Consider the following 19122-nt stretch of genomic DNA (forward strand, 5'->3'; position numbering starts at 1 on the left):
TAATTATATGATACTGAATGATGATACTGAGTGTATCAGCCAAACTATGATTCTGTTTACTAAATCAGTACTTTAAAATTATAGTAGAATGTGCACTGTTACAATGTGAACACGCCACACAAATAAATATGTATTTAATAACACTTCTCACTGCATTTGTCACTGTGATGCACAAGCTAACATGCTAAGATTGCAACCCAGTATCAGTAATCAGATTTTTTCATAGTCTATTTAGCCCTGCAGATAGACACCACACTATGCGGTGGTTTTACTGACATCCCTTTCAAAAAACTGGAAAATATTTGTAGTCTCAGAAAAAATTTAACATAAAACAGGAAATACTAAACAGATAATTGATTGGATCTATTATTCCAATTAATTGAAGTTAAAAATAGTGATACGGCAAAAAGTATTACGACACATTGACTAATGGTACAGCCCTGGTTTCCCCCCATGAAAGTATGAATGGTATTGGCCACTCGCCGGAAGAGGAAGAAAGAATCTCACATGAAATTTCAATTAAAAAATAATAATATCGCGTTGTTTTTATTAACTTATTCAATTGAAGACGTTATAATTTAGCAACAGTTAATATTAAATTATAGAATTTAGAAAAATAATTAGAAATACAGTTGCGATATATCCCTGCCGGGCACCACGTGACTTCCTTTCCGCTCTAGCCTGACAACATGGATGCCAACCGCGTGCAGCTGATCAAGCTCGCAAGAGTAAGAAAACATATAATACGGTTAAAATAATAAGGTCCAAACGGATAGATCGCTACAGTAACAACTAATGTCTTATACGGTACCAAAAAACTGAAGCTAAATTTAGTTTTCTACTCCGTTGAAAGGGACGGCATGTCGGTTCTCGCGAATCCATCATGGAGGCCCGTCCATGCTATAATCTGCTAGCTAGCTCACTTTAACATGTTGTAGACCGTTCTGGCCGCTTTTTGAAATTTACACCAAATAATATGATGCTTACTTTGAAAGCATTTAGTGTCAGGGTAGCTTATATTTTGTTCTCTTGTTTCACAGGTTACCAGGGTCCTCGGAAGAACCGGCTCCCAGGGACAATGTACACAGGTATGCTAATAGGTGTTAGCATTGTACACCATCAAATCAAAAGATTTTGCAGCAACCTGTCGCTGTTTTTCCAGCAGCTCTTTAGGCATCTGTGGAAGAGTTTATACTAAATACCTTCTAAAATATAAAGAAGCACTGTATATGTAGGGAATATCTTACTTTGTTCAGTGCGACACTATAGTATTGACTGTCTTAAGGTCTGCTTCACATGGAGTCAAACTAGTTTCCTTAGTAGAACAATGATGTCGACGTTGGTTGTTGAGCACTGTTCAAGGGCTCACGTTTTACTCACAGGTAAGCTTTGTTAAATGTGATTTTAGGAACATTTCACAAGCTTATGATAAATTTTAACTCATGATACCCTTTATACCAGTGTGAACTGAAGAGTGGGCCACAAACCTGGTGTCAGATTTTACCTGTTGACATGTTTAAGGCTTGATGTAGTATCACGTCACTTAATCTGATCTTCTTGCAGGTCCGTGTTGAGTTCATGGACGACAGCAACCGCTCCATCATCAGGAACGTGAAGGGCCCAGTCAGAGAAGGCGATGTGCTGACACTTCTGGAGTCTGAAAGAGAAGCCAGGAGGCTGCGATAGGTGAGGAGGCATAAACCCAGCGCTATCTGTTAGCCAATTTACTTACTATAGGTAGGTATTGAACAGTTGTTATCAGCTGTCTGCATTAGAGACGCACAAACAAATGTATTTGCATAGCACCATATCATACAAAAGCAGTTCAGAGTACTCTTCAGGAAAACAAACTATTAAAAATGTTAGAAATAAACAGAGGCATCTATGAAATTTCCGATCAGCACTTTGATGACAAAGAAGTGGGCTGGTAATTTCAAATAGGCACTTGTCACGTATCATTTCATAGGATACACAAAGAATAGATTAGCAGATAATGGAAACAGGTGGTTGCATCTCATCTGCTTTTAGTGTATTGCAAACAAATATGTCAGTGTATGATCTGCAGTGTTGGAATAGTTACTATAAAACTTATTTTTGTTATAAGTTATGCTTGACTTAAATTACTGACTGTAGGAAGTAATTTGTTAAACTACTCATAACATTACTTTTGCATTATTCCACATTATTGCCTGAGATGCGTTGTCAAGTAACTGCCAGTCAATAATATAACATTACACATCACATTTGCCCATTTATAGCACAAAATATGTTCAATAGGAGAATCAAGATGTCACTGGCAGTAGGCTTTAACTGTCACAAAATTAAACCATGTGTATATACAACATAACAGTTTTTGGCCTTCCTAACACCACCTATTGCAGCTGCTTCAAAATAATATATCAAAAGCCCAACATAAAATAATGAGACTAGTAGGTTTGCAACTAAATCTGTTTTTCTCAATGAACCGTAAAGTTTGATTGATAAAATGTCAGATAATGGTGAAAAATGTTGATTAGTGTTGACCAAAGCCCAAGATGACACCCTGAAATGTCTTGTTTTGTCCACAACTCAATGATATTCAGTTTAGTGTCATAAGGGAGTGAAGAAACCAGAAAATATCCACAGTTAAGAGGCTGAAATCGGAGAATCTTGACTTTCTTCCCCAAAAAAATTACTCACATCGATTTCATTGATTTATCAAATTAGTTGGCGATAAATTTAATAGTTGACAACTGGTCAATTTATCGTTGCAGCGCTAGATACTAGTCTTCCTGACACCATGAGCTGATGTGACTTAACAGGGAAAAAAAAAACCCAGACAAGTTCAGCTTACCTGACATGCTTATCACTTTAGGAACAGTTATACCTCATGAGGAGGTGTCTCTCAAATGGTTTGTCAGAAAACTTGTCCTCCTCAGAGTCAGCACAAGACTGCCCAAGCTGAAGAGCCTCTCTATGAGCACACTGGACAGTGTTGCTGTTGATGGCATGTTTGATTTTTTTTTTTTTTTTCTTTCATCCACCCATAACGTAGTCAATGGAAGAACACATTACATTATTGCGTTACAAAGGAAATTAGTTATCCCCAACACTGATAATGTCCAAAGGTGCTTTCACAAAATATTTACACAGTTAGGTTTGACAGTCATCAGTTATGACGATATAATGACTTAGTGAGTAAAGACAATTAATAGAACAGTCAGGTGAGCTCAGAAAATTACATCACTTTACTATAATGTAGCCTTTAAAACCAGGAAAAGACAACATTTACAATATCCAAAATCTAAGATGATATCTAGTCTCATATCACCCTAACTGCAACCCTGCAGTAAGTGTCATCTCTATGAATGGTCACTTAATTTGAGACAAAAATCAGTATTATGTGTTGTATTGAAAGGTGTTTGCAGTGTCCTGTCTATGTAGTATGTGAACGGCAGTTGACAAAACTTTGGAAAACATCTTTCAATAAAGTTAAATACAAAAACACCATAGTCTGTGGCCTTTAAAATTAGTAGAGAATTTAATCTGGAGCTTTTTGACACTGTCTACAAAAACTGAACACTAAGCTTCTCAAATGGAGGATTATCGCGGAGCATTTTGAACTGTTACGTAACAGTTCATATTTCTCTGAGTAAGTGTATTTTTCACCCAACTCTCAGCCCTGGTTGTTTACCGCTGCCGTAAATGGTTTTAATCCACTGCAGCTGAAATGCACTGCTGACCGCACGTGGAAGCATTAACTGTCAGTCACTCATCCGGGGGAGAAAACGTGCTTGGTGTTGCATGCTTTTATTTGTTGTTTGCAGCAGAAAAATGAAACATTTGTTAGATTACAGTGAAAAAACAAATAAGTCATGGCCCACCAAAAAAACAAAATAAGGTGTTTTTGTAAATTTAAGTGAACTTGAGTGACAGTTGAACTCACGTGACTTGGGGGTTTACGGTGAGTGTCAGCCGTTGATTCTGACCTAGTCATCAGGGCGGCACTCACTTCTTTCACCATGGATTAATTTCCCCCTGAAACACCAGACAAATGCAGGAGACAGGTGGCTGCGTTAAAAATAGGAAACAAAAAACAAAAACTTGACAGTATTTGGTCAAAATAACCAGGGCAGAGAATCAGTTGTTGATTCACAATATTATGAATGAGACTTAACTATCCTTATTTTTGGGTTGAGTTGAATGTGATTATTTTGAGCTGGTGTGTGACCGTTTCCTTCTCTCCACAGTGCCCGCTGACACCGTGAGGTGCGAGTCCAGTGCTGTGACACAGAAGACCTCGTCAGTTTAAAATGGCCTACAATCTCACTTGTTCAGATGCTTTGAAATAAATTTGGTTATTAAGATGAGTAGATGTCCTGTGTTTATTGTACAGTAGGTGCAAACTGTTTTTCTTATAACTGACATTTCTTAAAGCAGCAACAATTTGTCTTGTGTGACACAACTGGTCAGTTTTGCTCACAAAGTTTGTCTTCTCAGAGTTATTGATTTGTCAGTTTTGGTCAAGGTATACAGGCAATGTGACTGTGCATGTGTGTAAATGCACCGAGCACCCATTCAGTTGAGATACTAAACTTTCTTAAATTACTGATTGATACAAAGTGATATCAGCCTAATTAGTTAAAATAGATGCACTATGATTAAATTTATGTTTTATAGTGAGTAAAATATTTTGGTGTAAAACATTTAAAATGCCTGCAAAATGAAGTAATCAAAGTTGATATTCAAAGTATCGAAACTCAATTGGATCATGAACTACTTTATAGTCAGTGGTGGAATGTAACAGAATATATTTACTCAAATACTTGAGTACGGTACTTGTTTTCTACTTACTTTATACTTTATTTCTTTTAAATTGGTGCAAAAAATGATGTAAAACTACTCAGGTAATAAATAATATATTAATATAGTTAAACTAAAGAATAAAAGGTGGCGCACAGAAATGCGGAGGTGGTAGGTGGGGGCTTTGATGTTACTGGCAGAAGGGAGAGGTTATTGAGGGGAAAATATCTCCGTGTATATGAAATTAGTTTGTGTTTAGCAGGCAGGCAGGTGATATTTATATTGAAAACTTAAGTACTTATATTTTATATAACATACTTCACTACAATTCAGAGGGTAATTTCATATTTACATTTATTTCTAGCAATGCATCTCAGCTGTCAGCATCCACACGTTTTCTGCAGGGAATGCATTTTCTAATTTAAATTAGTGCCACCTTTTTGTCACAATGAAGTTATGCACACATTAATGCATCAACAATATAATCAGGGTTCCCAGTCATGGAAAACCTGGAAAAGTCATGGAATTTCACAGTGACATTTTCCAGGCCTAGAAAAGTCATGGAATTAGTAAAAATCTTTCAAAGTTTTGGAAAAGTCATTAAAATTTGTTGTTTGAATGAAATTGTTAAATTTATCTTCTGTGAATAAGCTTCCACATAATGTAACATAACGGCAAATTTATTTTCTGTAGCTGATGACATAACACAGCTCTAATATTCATCATGTTTTGTTTCATCTCTAATTTCATGTATGTCTGCTCCGTCAAATTATGTTTGAACAAAGTTTGAAGCTGATATGTCTACACTTGCTAGTGTAGAGCAAGTGGGGCAAGAAAAAAAATGATGGGCTCATGAAAAGTAATGGAAACGTAAAATGTTGTCCATGAAAATGAGTAGAAACTCTGTATAATAAATATTCTGAAATGAGCCATTCTGTTTTTGGTCCTCTTCAGTACAGTCTGATGCTCATGCTCTTGTATTTTTACCCAAGTCAGATTTTAAATGCAGGACTTTTAATTGAAACGGAGTATTTTCACACTGTAATGTTGCTACTTAAGTGAAACATCTGAATACTTTTTCCACCACTGTTAAAGGTTTGGTTTTCTCATGAGCCTCTTGTTATAAACAACCCTGCGACTTCTCTGCCCGCTGAAACTAGAGCAGCTTTATTTTTAAGTGACTAAAGGTCACAAGGTCAAATCAACAGTAGCCAGCGTTGAAGCATTTCTGCTGCAGTGCTCTGAGTCCAAGTCAATATGTTTGATATTATTCTTTCACATTTATTTCTGCAAATGCAGTTCGTCTCAATATGGTTGACAAACTGTAGAGAAACTGACATTTTTCTGATCAGGTTCAGGTTGTGCAGTTTACATTCTGTTCAGCAGAGGGCAGCATCACTCTAAGTTGACTTTGTTTACGTTCATTCCAGTTCAACAGTTCGAGGCTCACCTCACCCAGTCTCATCTTGTCTTGATGGATGATTCCAAAACAAGCTGCTTGTCATTTTCACAGCCCATTTGTACCTAACTCTGACTTATTTTCACACTTAGAGTCCAGCAAATGATAGGAAATCTTTAACTGGTGCCAGTTTGGTCTGCATGTCTATCCTTTCTTTGTTCACAGTGTGAGACTTGTCTGAAACCACTTATCTGTTGGCTGAGAGGATTCATGGCGTCAGCATCAAAGATTGGGACTAAATCCACAGAGGTGCTGAAAAATCGGGACACATTCTCATGCATGACTATATTAATTGTTATGAATTGTTTCAAGGTGTTAATCTGAACCAAAGCTGTATCAACACATTTTTATGGGACTCAGGTGTTGTCAATTTGCAAATTTTTTTCCTGCATTTAGAGGAAAATCCTGTAAATTGAGTACAGATTGAGTGCACTGGCAAACACTGCGGTAGGCTTTGACTGTTTATCGTAACCTCTTCAATTCTTTCCCATTATATTGCACACAGTTTTCCTTTCCTCTGTCCTCTAGATCTATTTTTCCTTCCTTTAGTGAGACAAAATCTGATCCTGGTGATCCCAGCTTTGCATTGGCTTCTTTAATACATTTTTCAGCAAAGCCCTATTCTACTTTACTCTACATGACTCTGACACTATCAACGAACCTTCGCGTCGAAGTCTTCTTGAAATTTCACTTGACAGTGTTGTTTTTTCAACATGAAGGCATTTGGGTGGATTCCAGCTTGAGGTTCATAAAGAGCCCAGTGTCTGAACAGGAAAGCAGGACTATTTGAGTTATGTGTGTTGTGATGAGGCTCTTTTGCTGCTCTATATGTTCCATAGGTTTAATGACCTTACATTTTCCATTCCAGTTTGACCTACTTTACTCGGAGCTTTGAATGGAGCTGCAAGTGGAGAAAAAAGGAATTTATTTCACTTGTAAAATCAGTACTGTATGTCAAGTGAAAGACACAGCTGTATTATACCATACTTCTTTGCTATGTCTATAAGGAGTGTTCGGATTAAGTGGTAATATATTTAACATACTACAAAAAAACATCAAATACATATTGACTGTTCAATTGTTTGTGCACACGGTCCAGCTGACTTTAGCGTCTTACAGGAACACTCGCTTCTTTTGGCTTGCAAACTCCATCACCTTTTACAAGTTCAAAGGCACAGTAAATCACAACCGAGTGGCACGGGCAACTGCTACTGCCCTTTATTCTCAGTGGTACACACATACATCAGACCAGTCTTTACCAAGCCTAAAGGATAGAAGTGCTAAAGACAGTTTAAAAAAAGGCAAGGTTTTAACATTTGGTTGTCACACTTAAAGCTAGGGTAGGCAACTTATTTTAAAAGCATTTTTTGGATATATTTGTTGAAATTCTCTTTACAGTCCGACAGCAATCAATAAATCAAATGCTCTGCAAAAAAAATCTGGTGCCTGTGGCTGTCGCTGGCTTGTAATAAGCCTGTCACATTATTTCATTCAGGCCAAATGAAATTATTGGATAACTTGCCTGTTGCTATTTCAGCATTGGCGACACCTGCCTACACTGCAAAACAACCCAAAACAGGAAGACGGATTATTAAAGTGAGTCAGACAATAGACGAAACAAAATATATTTATATTGGTGAAGTGTTTCAGAGATGGATTAAAAATGTTGCTAATAGTTTAGCAACATTGTGCTAACCGAAGCCAAAGGCTCACTTCTGCGGCTCACTTGAGCCTTGAATCACAGCGTGTCTTTCACCTCACTCCACACCACTACCAACCACCGCGCCAGGAGGAGAGCTGGCAGCAGCTCCGGAGATGGACCCCCAGTCAGCTTCCACAGCAACAACCAGAGTCCAGCCAGTGTAAACTCCAGCTCCGGGGGACCAGACAACCCCGACTCCCTGTCTCTGGCTGAATTCAAGCCACTACAACTGCCAACAGAAGGCCTGTCTCCTAGCTGCTGCCCGCTGACCTCCTAGGGGGGCAGTTCACAGCGGCGGGGAGCAAGGTGGAGGGACGATGGCTGACGTTAGCTTGCTAATTCTTGTCTTTGTGGTATAATAAACGGAGAGAGACAGCAGGGCAAGGACAGGCTGTGTGTGTGGGTTACTATAAGAAGCACGCGCATGTGCCCATGGTCATCTGATGGGAGGAGGATGAGAAAGAGAGAGGAGAGCTACAGGAGGATTCATTTTCAAAGTCTCCCCTCTTTCTTTTTTATTTTTGGCACTTGACAGCCAGAATCAGAGAACCAGAGAGAGAGACAGTGATAGAGACAAGAGTGACACAGAAAAACAACAGTCAAAAAAGACTAACTGGACAAACCATTTATCTTAGAGCAAACAGCCCTCATGTTGGCATTCATTTACAGCGGAGTGCACCTACAGCATAAACACGTGGACAAGTTGCCCAACAGTCTGTGGTCAACATGCTGCACCCTGAGGCAAATCAGGAAACCAATCTCCAGCTCCCACGGCCTGGATCTGATTATTATTTACAAAGCCACAGTTTTCCAAAACCTGCACCCACATTTTCTCTGACTTCATTTTAACCTAAAAGTAAATCAGAAAGAGAAAGGACAATAGAGAAGGAGTATGAGTGAAGAAGAGGGAGATTCCAGCTATGATTTTTCTTCAGTCAACAACAGCTCTGTGCTTGAAAACAACCTGGTGTCACCTTACGCCCCCTGTCATTTTCGTTCCACACCTCTCCGTCTCTATGCCTCACCCACTCGCACAGACTTTAAGAGTGGTGTGTGTTTACCATCTCTCCATCTCCCCCCGTCTCTTCCTCCCTCCCTCTGTTGCTCTCTCTGACACAGAAAAATACAAAGCTAGAAACAGATCTATCTCAGGGTCGCTCCCTGTTTGTCTGCATGCCGCCAAGGTCGAACTCAGCCGGGAGAAAACACCAGCAGTGGACATGTCTGTCTGTCTGTCTGTCTGCAGGCAGTATCTGGAACATCAATAAGAACAAGGACGTTGGGCCTGGAGGTGTAAAGGTGTAGTACAGTGCTGCTAGAAAGTCTGTGAACGCTGTTTTCTGTCTCATTTGTTCTGCTTTAACCGTTCTCAAACGGACCTATGTATTTAGGGTTATTGTATGTGCATGACCCACCTTTTGTAGAGCTTCACTTCGGATACCCTGACATCGTCTTGCAGAATTTACTTGTACAATCCAGAATTCATACTTCTGTCAATGATTGCAAGCTGCCCTGGTCCCGAAGCAGGAAATCAGCCCCAAACCACAATACTGCCACAACCATGCTTCACATTTGAGATGAGGTTCTAATGGTCTTGGTATTTGCCAAACACAACACTTCTCACGCTTATCCTTTAACAGAACATTCTTCTGATGGCCTTCTGGTTCATCCACAAGGCCTTTAGCAAACTTTAGACAGGCAGCAATGTTCTTCTTTAAGAGTAATGGCTTTGCTATCCTGCCAAACGTGCCAGTCTTGTGGACTCATGAACTTTAACATTAGCAATGCAAGAGAGGCCAGATATCCTTAGATGTTATTCTGGGGTTCTTTGAGACCTCCTTACTGTTAGAGTGATTTTTGTTGGACAACCACTCCTGCAGAGAGTAAGAGTAGGATTGAACTTCCTCCATTTGAACAAACACAGTCTACACTCAGAGCAAACTGGCGAAGGTCAGATTCTGAGGAAATGATTTTGTAACCTTTTGGTTTTGTCTGAACTCCGCAGAAATATCCTTTGATCAAGGCATGGTCCACAAAACGTGGCGAAAACCAGACTGACCGCTGAAGTCACACCTCATTGTCATCCCATTGATTGAAACACCTGAATACAATTAACTCCTTGAAAGTGCTGTATACATCATTCAGACGCCGTTTACACGTTGCCGGCTATTTTCATAAACGGACATTTCACCGTCTTCGTTTTCAAAAAGATCTTCGTTTACACTTACCCGTGTATATATACACAAGAGCATGCCAAACCTGTAGGTGGCAGTGTAACGAGAAGCTCAAGCCTTCCATGTATCCATTGTCACCATAGCAACATAGGTCGCACTTTTTACACAGGCTCAAGTTCCGGCGCATACTGTGACGTGGGCTGCCTATAACTCCGTTTATCTCCGTTTACCTCAGTTTACATGCAAACGCGCGAGTTTTCCAAAATCTCCACTCTGACCGGAGTTTTTAGAAAGACTCGTTTTCAGAGGAGAAATCTCCGTTTGCGTGTAAACGAAGGGCACAAATGAAGGAAGATGTCTCCGTTTATCAAAATCACCGTGTACATGTTAACGGCCTCTCAGAGTGTGGGCCGGGATTGCCTGCACACGGCTCACAGCTCTGATGTCACAAGCACAGCCAAAAGTGCTAACAATACGAATAATGGCAACAGTGCTGACAGAGCTAAAGGCAGTCCATTTTTTTTGGTATGCGTTTTTTAAATCTGTCATCCAAAAATAAATATTATGCGGAGAAACCTTGTACCCTAAGACCGATGTGTTTTTTTGTTCTAAAATGGAAAGACGGCCTTGCTTCTCTCCACCTGGCTGTCCCTACTCTCTGCCGATGTCCTGGATTTGGTACCGCCATTACCTGAAAGAGGGGCGGCACGGTGGTGTGGTGGTTAGCACTCTCGCCTCACAGTAAGAGGGTTCCTGGTTTGATCCCAGGAGGGAGCCCCTTTGTGCGGAGTTTACATGTTCTCCCCGTGTCAGCGTGGGTTTTCTCCGAGTACTCCAGCTTCCTCCCATGCTACATGCAAGTTAATTGGTGACTCTAAATTGTCCATAGGTGTGAATGTGAGCGTGATGTGTCAGCCCTGTGATAGTCTGGTGACCTGTCCAGGGTGCACCCTGCCTCTCATCCAATGTCAGCTGGGATGGGCTTCAGCCCCCCCGCAACCCTCAGGAGGATAAGTGGTTACGAAAATCTACATCCTCCTCCTTGTCATCATCATTTATCTGATCTGAAGATTACTATCTTACCCTTTGAAAGTTGGCTTCCTGAGTTATGAAATAACGCTGTGCAACCCGTTCCTTTCTCTTGTTGTGGAAGGATGTGTCCCACAGGTTATGCCACATTTTCTTAGATACTTCTTGGTGAAACAACTCTCTGAAGTTTTGACGGATGCAAAGAAATGCTGAAAAACAAACCTGATCAAAAAATTTAATGACAAAGGAAAGTTTCGTAGGCAGTGTACAAACCTAATTGACACAACTCGAGGTCATATTTCTTCTTAAATGTGCGGCAATTATAAAATATGGCCTTAGTGTGTAATGGCCTTAACAGTTGTAACAGCCAACAGGGAGCACCTGAGAGTAGGTGTTACACTTCCACAATGGTGTTGTAAATGAACGGAGGGATTTACACGCACCAACATGCGTGTGCAGTCAGCCTGGTTACCAAAACAAAGAACAGGGAAGCTCATATTACAACACACACAGAGGGAGCGTTCCTATTAAATATTGACCCGGCTGTGTGTCCACAGGGTGTCCTGTGTTAATGTTTGATGCATTATTGTGTTGACAACACACACATCACATTTTCATGCTGTGTTCAAGCTGGTGAAAGTGGAGCTACTTTGAACTACTTCATATACTATTTGGTACTTTATTCTGTCACGGTGCATTGTATTTTATAAACTGATGAGTCTGAATTTTACTTTTTGATGTATAATGTCACTTTTGACTGTAGCTGTCAAATTTAGTGGAGTAAAAGGTGCACTATTTGCAGAGTAGAAATACAAAGTAGCATAAAATAGAAGTGCTGAAATAAAACAAATACCTCAAACTGCACTCAAAACTAAGTACAGTAATTGAGTAAATTCACTTCGGTACTTTCTGCCATCACACGACAGTTCTCTGCCAAATGTTGGAGTTTACCTCTGGTCATGACTTGTTTTTTAAATTCTGCTCAGATTGTGATCCCTGTGACAAAAGTACAGTGACATGAGTGGAAACTAAAATCATCTTGTCATGCTGGTGTGAGGCGGCTCTTTGGAGCTGGAAGAACTTGGCAGGAGGCTGTGGGCTTTGTTTCTCCCATGCTGGTTTACAGGATGTGCAGCGGAGAGGTCACGGAGTGTCCAGGGGGAGAGAGGCCTCTGATTTACACACTCTGAGCCCGACCTGGGTCATGGCCCTCAAATTTACAAATGGGGCCCATAGGATGCCGAGGGAATGCTGAGAGGATAATCACCCCAGAGGTAACTAGAAGACATTCCCTGCCCCTCTTTCTCTCTCTTTCTCCTCTTTCTCACAAGCATCCCAAACTTTTTTACCCTCTCTGTCCCCCTCCAACCCCTCTGAACATTGAACTTTAGTACACCCAGCCTCTCCACAGATTATCTTGTTTCCTGACATTAACTGCAGAGGGTGAGGCTGGTCTAATTAGGCTCCAGGAGGGCAAGCCAAGTTCTCAAAGCTTGCAGCAATGAGGGGAGCTTTAGAAAAAAAATCTGTAATGACAGATAAAAAACCTGGCATGCATAGCACATCTCTCACTCGAAAACACGCTAATTATGTTTACCTGTTTGCAAAAGCACAGGGCTTTTATTCACCGCTCTCCAGGAAATAACAGTAAATCAGATCCGGGATGCTAAAATAACATAGAAGACCTTGGAAGAGCTACATTTTGAAACAAATAGCTTTGGATGTTGGTATTAAAAAAAACCTTGTAAATAAATGCAAGACCAGAAAAAGTTAAATGAAGAGAAGACAACTTGAAGGATGACACACGCTCTTCATTTTCTCTTATGTAAGCGAAAGTGCAAAAGGGGGAGACTCCGTTGTGTGAAGGTCAGAAAAACAAGCCATCCATTTATTTTTTGAAGGCTCCATCCCCCGCAATGCATGCGACTTGTAAGATATATTTTCCCACAATTCCCTGCACTACAATGTCACAGCATAAACAGCAGGTGCAGAGATGGACAGAAATAATGATGGGATGAAACACAGGGTCAGATACTTGGTTGTTGATAATAATGTGGCCTGTTGTGGAGGGATGGCGACGTGGAGGCAGGGTCAGAGAAAGAGTTCTGTAGCACATGTCCTTAAGTAAACACTGCAAAAACAAAGCTTTGTGGACTCTGTCCCCTGGACTGACATGAACAGTGAAACCTGTGCTGGCTGCAATCACAAAGTCAGGTATTGTTCCAGAGGTAGAAGAGCTTGTTTGGCACTGAGGGCAAATATGAGACATGTGATTTTAAGATATCTTCATTTAGCTTCACCTGAGAGAAGGACTACCTGCTTGCAGTTTACTTACGCCTGAGAAATAGAGAGCCTCTAAGCAGCGTGATCAGTTTCCTCCTCAACATGGTCCTTAAAGGTGCTTTAAAGTAAAAGTAATGGCGTCCTAACCAGAGAATGAGGTAACAATACCTCTCTGTGCGGCCCTCTTTATATCTGGTATTATCATGTGTGTTAAGTGATCAGATCACAAGCGGACAGTGCAAAAATCAAGTGTAAATACCACCAAGAAGCACTCTGATCCGAGCACTCAAACTTTCAGTTTTCCAGCAGCGTTTGAGCCACAGATCACAGGTGTTGACCACTGCGACATTTCTAGTGGCTTTTGATCCACTGAACCTGAGTGTTTTTCACCGACCTGTCCCTGTTTTTCCAGAGACTTTGATGCCACCATAAGTGGGTGTTTTAAGCCAGAACATGATTTTTTTCCTAACCATAACCAAGTGTTTTTGGTGCCTAAACCTGACCACACATTCACCACAGCGCTGTTGACAAATTGGGATTGATTGGGTCGTCTAAGTGCAGGGAGTGTGTATTTTTTAAGGATAGACCGATACATCGGCCGGCCGATATATCGGGCCGATATTTGAGTTTTTTACTTGTATCGGCATCGGCCGATACACGCGTGGGTTCACGGATTTATTTTTCCCTGGCACTTTTTTTCATTTGAAAGTATGTGGTTAAGTTGAACAAAGCTGCTGAATCCTACTGTGTACAGTAGTTGTTGTTTTATTTATGCTTCAGCTTAAATATTTGTTTATTTTATAAAGACATTACTGGAAGACTTAAGAGCACTGAACTCTTTTTTTTTATTTGAATGTATAATAATAATAATAATAATATTCTACCTGTTCTACCTCAACTTTCCATCTTTTTTTTTAGTATTTTTTACTGTTCAATAAATGTTTCTTTTTTTAAACTTGAGACCTGTAATATTTGTTATCATTGTGTCATTTTTTTGATGTAAATTGAGGGAGCAAAAGCAGTATCGGCCCCAAATATTGGCTCAAGAAAATCGGCAGTCCGTAATCGGTCATCGGCTAAGGGTGATGGAAAAAAATTGGTATCGGCATCGGCCCTAAAAAATCCATATCGGTCTATCCCTAGTATTTTTTTTTTTAGAAATTCGACTTCAGTGCAATGGTGCCATAACTGGGTTAAGAGAGAGTTACTGCCTTAAGCAAGGGAGTTCAACTATCTTGGGGTATTGTTCACGAGTGAGGGTAGAATGGAGCGTGAGATGGATCAGTGGTTTGGTGCAACGTCTGCAGTGATGTGGGCGCTACGCAGGACTGTCATGGTGAAGAGGGAGCTGAGCCGGAAGGCAAAGCTTTCGATTTACTGGTCAATCTGCAGTACAGGCCAAACGTTTGGACACACCTTCTCATTCAATGCGTTTTCTTTATTTTCATGACTATTTACATTGTAGATTCTCACTGAAGGCATCAAAACTATGAATGAACACATGTGGAGTTATGTACTTAACAAAAAAAGGTGAAATAACTGAAAACATGTTTTATATTCTAGTTTCTTCAAAATAGCCACCCTTTGCTCTGATTACTGCTTTGCACACTCTTGGCATTCTCTCCATGAGCTTCAAGAGGTAGTCACCTGAAATGGTTTTCCAACAGTCTTGAAGGAGTTCCCAGAGGTGTTTAGCACTTGTTGGCCCCTTTGCCTTCACTCTGCGGTCCAGCTCACCCCAAACCATCTCGATTGGGTTCAGGTCCGGTGACTGCCAGGTCATCTGCCGCAGCACTCCATCACTCTCCTTCTTGGTCAAATAGCCCTTACACAGCCTGGAGGTGTGTTTGGGGTCATTGTCCTGTTGAAAAATAAATGATCGTCCAACTAAACGCAAACCGGATGGGATGGCATGTCGCTGCAGGATGCTGTGGTAGCCATGCTGGTTCAGTGTGCCTTCAATTTTGAATAAATCCCCAACAGTGTCACCAGCAAAACACCCCCACACCATCACACCTCCTCCTCCATGCTTCACAGTGGGAACCAGGCATGTGGAATCCATCCGTTCACCTTTTCTGCGTCTCACAAAGACACGGCGGTTGGAACCAAAGATCTCAAATTTGGACTCATCAGACCAAAGCACAGATTTCCACTGGTCTAATGTCCATTCCTTGTGTTTCTTGGCCCAAACAAATCTCTTCTGCTTGTTGCCTCTCCAGCAGTGGTTTCCTAGCAGCTATTTGACCATGAAGGCCTGATTGGCGCAGTCTCCTCTTAACAGTTGTTCTAGAGATGGGTCTGCTGCTAGAACTCTGTGTGGCATTCATCTGGTCTCTGATCTGAGCTGCTGTTAACTTGCGATTTCTGAGGCTGGTGACTCGGATGAACTTATCCTCAGAAGCAGAGGTGACTCTTGGTCTTCCTTTCCTGGGTCGGTCCTCATGTGTGCCAGTTTTGTTGTAGCGCTTGATGGTTTTTGCGACTCCGCTTGGGGACACATTTAAAGTTTTTGCAATTTTCCGGACTGACTGACCTTCATTTCTTAAAGTAATGACGGCCACTCGTTTTTCTTTAGTTAGCTGATTGGTTCTTGCCATAATATGAATTTTAACAGTTGTCCAATAGGGCTGTCGGCTGTGTATTAACCTGACTTCTGCACAACACAACTGATGGTCCCAACCCCATTGATAAAGCAAGAAATTCCACTAATTAACCCTGATAAGGCACACCTGTGAAGTGGAAACCATTTCAGGTGACTACCTCTTGAAGCTCATGGAGAGAATGCCAAGAGTGTGCAAAGCAGTAATCAGAGCAAAGGGTGGCTATTTTGAAGAAACTAGAATATAAAACATGTTTTCAGTTATTTCACCTTTTTTTGTTAAGTACATAACTCCACATGTGTTCATTCATAGTTTTGATGCCTTCAGTGAGAATCTACAATGTAAATAGTCATGAAAATAAAGAAAACGCATTGAATGAGAAGGTGTGTCCAAACTTTTGGCCTGTACTGTATGTCCCAACCCTCACCTATGGTCATGAGCTTTGGGTAGTGACCAAAAGAATGAGATCACGGCTACAAGTGGCCGAAATGAGTTTCCTCCGTGGGGTGGCTGGGCTCAGCCTTAGAGACGGTGAGAAGCATAGACATCTGGAGGGAGTTGGAGTAGGGCCGCTGCTGTTATTTCAGGTGATTCGGGCATCTGATTAGGATGCCCCCTGGGCACCTCCTGTTAGAGGTATTCCAGGCATGTCCCACTGGTAGGAGGCCCCCCTGGGAACGCCTCAGGGTCCCCCAGGGGGAGCTGGAAAGCATTTCTGGGGAGAGGGACATCTGGGGTGATTTGCTTTGGCCTGCTGCCCAGCCTAGCCTGGAAATCCAGACCCAAATCTAGAAAGATTTAGGGTCTGGCTATTAATGCAAATGGACCAACTCGATGGGCGGCACCAAGCATGCATTTGAAAATATCACTGCACGCAATTGGATAACACTACGAACAATCAGAACAATACACGGGGTGACGTATACACTTAGCTACCTGCGGAGCTAACTGGTAGATTAGACTCTTGCCGTATCCGGTCGGCAAAACAGCAAAAACGTCCTTCTTGCAAAGGAAAGATTCGAGCGCCGTCTTCTGTTTCTGTTTTAGAGAAAAAGTCAAGTCTAACTCGTTCATTGTAGCGGCCAAAGCCGTTTCAAACAACTGGTGTTCAACCGTAGCCATCTCGCAATGTTTACTGACTGATTCCGGACTTCGTCATCGCAGCGCTGTCGTCATCTGTTTAGCTCGCCTCTGTCCTGCCTATATCAGATACACCGATGTGATTGGTGCAGCTCGGCTCTATGGGCATGGGTAATGAGCATCATTACTGATTGCCAGAGTGACTTGCTGAGCAAATTCAAATTGTGCTCTCGCAAGAACTCTGGATTTCCAGGGTAGCCCAGCCCCGCTTTAGCAGGTGAAAATGATTGAATGGATGGATGAACTATGGGCAGTTCCTCCCACCCAGGATGTGCATAGAACTAGCACTGTGCATAGTTTTTGTCATTACATTTTGGTAATGACGGGTATTTGCTTTTTCTGCCTACAGTAAGTTGGTAAGATAAATGCCACTCTCATATCTGCTTATTAAATATTAAGAACCACCAGCAGCCAGTTTTCTTAGCTTAACATAAAGACTGTTTTTTACGTGCAGACTAAACAAACATGTTAATTAGTCAGCTTTAGAGGTGTGAGTAGGTGGATTTGTTGCCTTTGGACAGAGCCAGGCTAGCTGTTCCCCTGTTTCCAGTCTTTATAATAAGCTAAGGTAACTGGCTGCTGTGCATAGCTTCATATTACAGTACAGACAGCAGGACTGATTTTAAACTTGTTAAGATAATGCTATACAATAAAGTTATTTTATTATTAAATATGAAGTTTCACTGAACTCTCAACCCAACAACCCAAATGTCTTTAATATGGTGTTAACATCTATCTGTGCTGTCTGCGGTTAACTGTAAATGTCACAACAGTGATTGAGAAACACTTATTATATATTCAGCAGGCCCCTCAGGACTGCTTGTGAAATATTCCATAACTGTAACTCTGCTTACAATGTAATCTAATGTACAAAACATTAGCCACATTACCCAAACAACTGTGTTCTGGGTCAAAGGTTGTGTTGATGTTCCTTCTGTTTTGTTTGTCCACTAAGTGTGTTCAGGGTTTGTCCTCTGTGCTAAAGAAAGGCACAGATTGTGTCAATTTGAATACAAGCACAAAATGAGATACAGCAATCAATAACGCTAAAATTAAAAAAAAAAAAGTTAAAAAAAAAAAAACCCTCACTGCAGAGTTAAGCTTGAGTGGTGTCGCACTCTGATTTTATGTAATGATCCCGGAAGACTTTGACACACTTAAAGCCCTGAGCTGTTGACACACCTAATGAGAGATCACGCAGGATCACCACGCCACCACAATGCGCCTCCGGTTGGCAAGTTTGCATTTTCAACCCATGCACAAAAGAATGTATCATCATAAATTGAGGCTCTGAAGTAAAACAAAATAACACAAAATATCAAAACATGTCATTTTAGCTGGACTAAAACTGCCACACTGCCAGAGTAATAACTACAAACACAAGACCTCTTCTGGTAATTTCATCCCACGGCTGCTGAGAAGTCACACAAAATAAGGTTTTCTGGCTGGTTGTACCTCCAACACAACCTGCTGCCACCCTTACTGGTTAAAACCACAGAAAAACACAAAGCTGGAAGCACTTTGTGAGGCCACTCAGTACTAATTAGGATTTCAGATTTGAGATTAACATGGATCAGGGGCAGTCCTTAGTGACTCAGCAGATGGTCAGGGATCATTAACTCAGTTTGACATCTGATGAATCTTAACGTTAAATGTCTTGGTTCAAAAAAACAAACTCCCTGTCATACTCTTGTCTCCACCTGTCTAGTTCTTGTCTCATGTAGGCAACGAGACACATTACAAGGTCCTTCATTAAAGGTAACATTAAAAGAATACTACCATTCAGCTTATGTTGGAGATGCACCTCCAGCCTAGGCAATACAGTACACATTTTTAGTTGCCTCTCACTGGTCACTTTCAAGCAAAAGATCATGGAGAAGGTCAGCAACAGTCTGGAGACACCAGTAACTTTCAACCCTCGTTTCTGCCCCTTGAACGTCACAAAAGATATTA

The 19122-nt window shown here is 41.1% G+C and overlaps 1 protein-coding gene across 1 annotated transcript; it reads left to right on the plus strand.

Moving 5' to 3' along the window:
• The first annotated feature begins 607 nt into the window (after positions 1–607).
• Positions 608–4349, plus strand: rps28 (ribosomal protein S28). The gene is made up of 4 exons (XM_049599090.1): positions 608–728; positions 1041–1088; positions 1564–1686; positions 4230–4349. The coding sequence occupies exons 1-3, from the start codon at positions 690–692 to the stop codon at positions 1684–1686; spliced, it is 210 nt and encodes a 69-aa protein (XP_049455047.1). The 5' UTR covers positions 608–689; the 3' UTR covers positions 4230–4349.
• Positions 4350–19122: the final 14773 nt, after the last annotated feature.

Source organism: Epinephelus fuscoguttatus, linkage group LG15 (genome assembly GCF_011397635.1).
Source record: "Epinephelus fuscoguttatus linkage group LG15, E.fuscoguttatus.final_Chr_v1".
In the NCBI taxonomy this organism is placed as follows: domain Eukaryota; kingdom Metazoa; phylum Chordata; class Actinopteri; order Perciformes; family Serranidae; genus Epinephelus; species Epinephelus fuscoguttatus.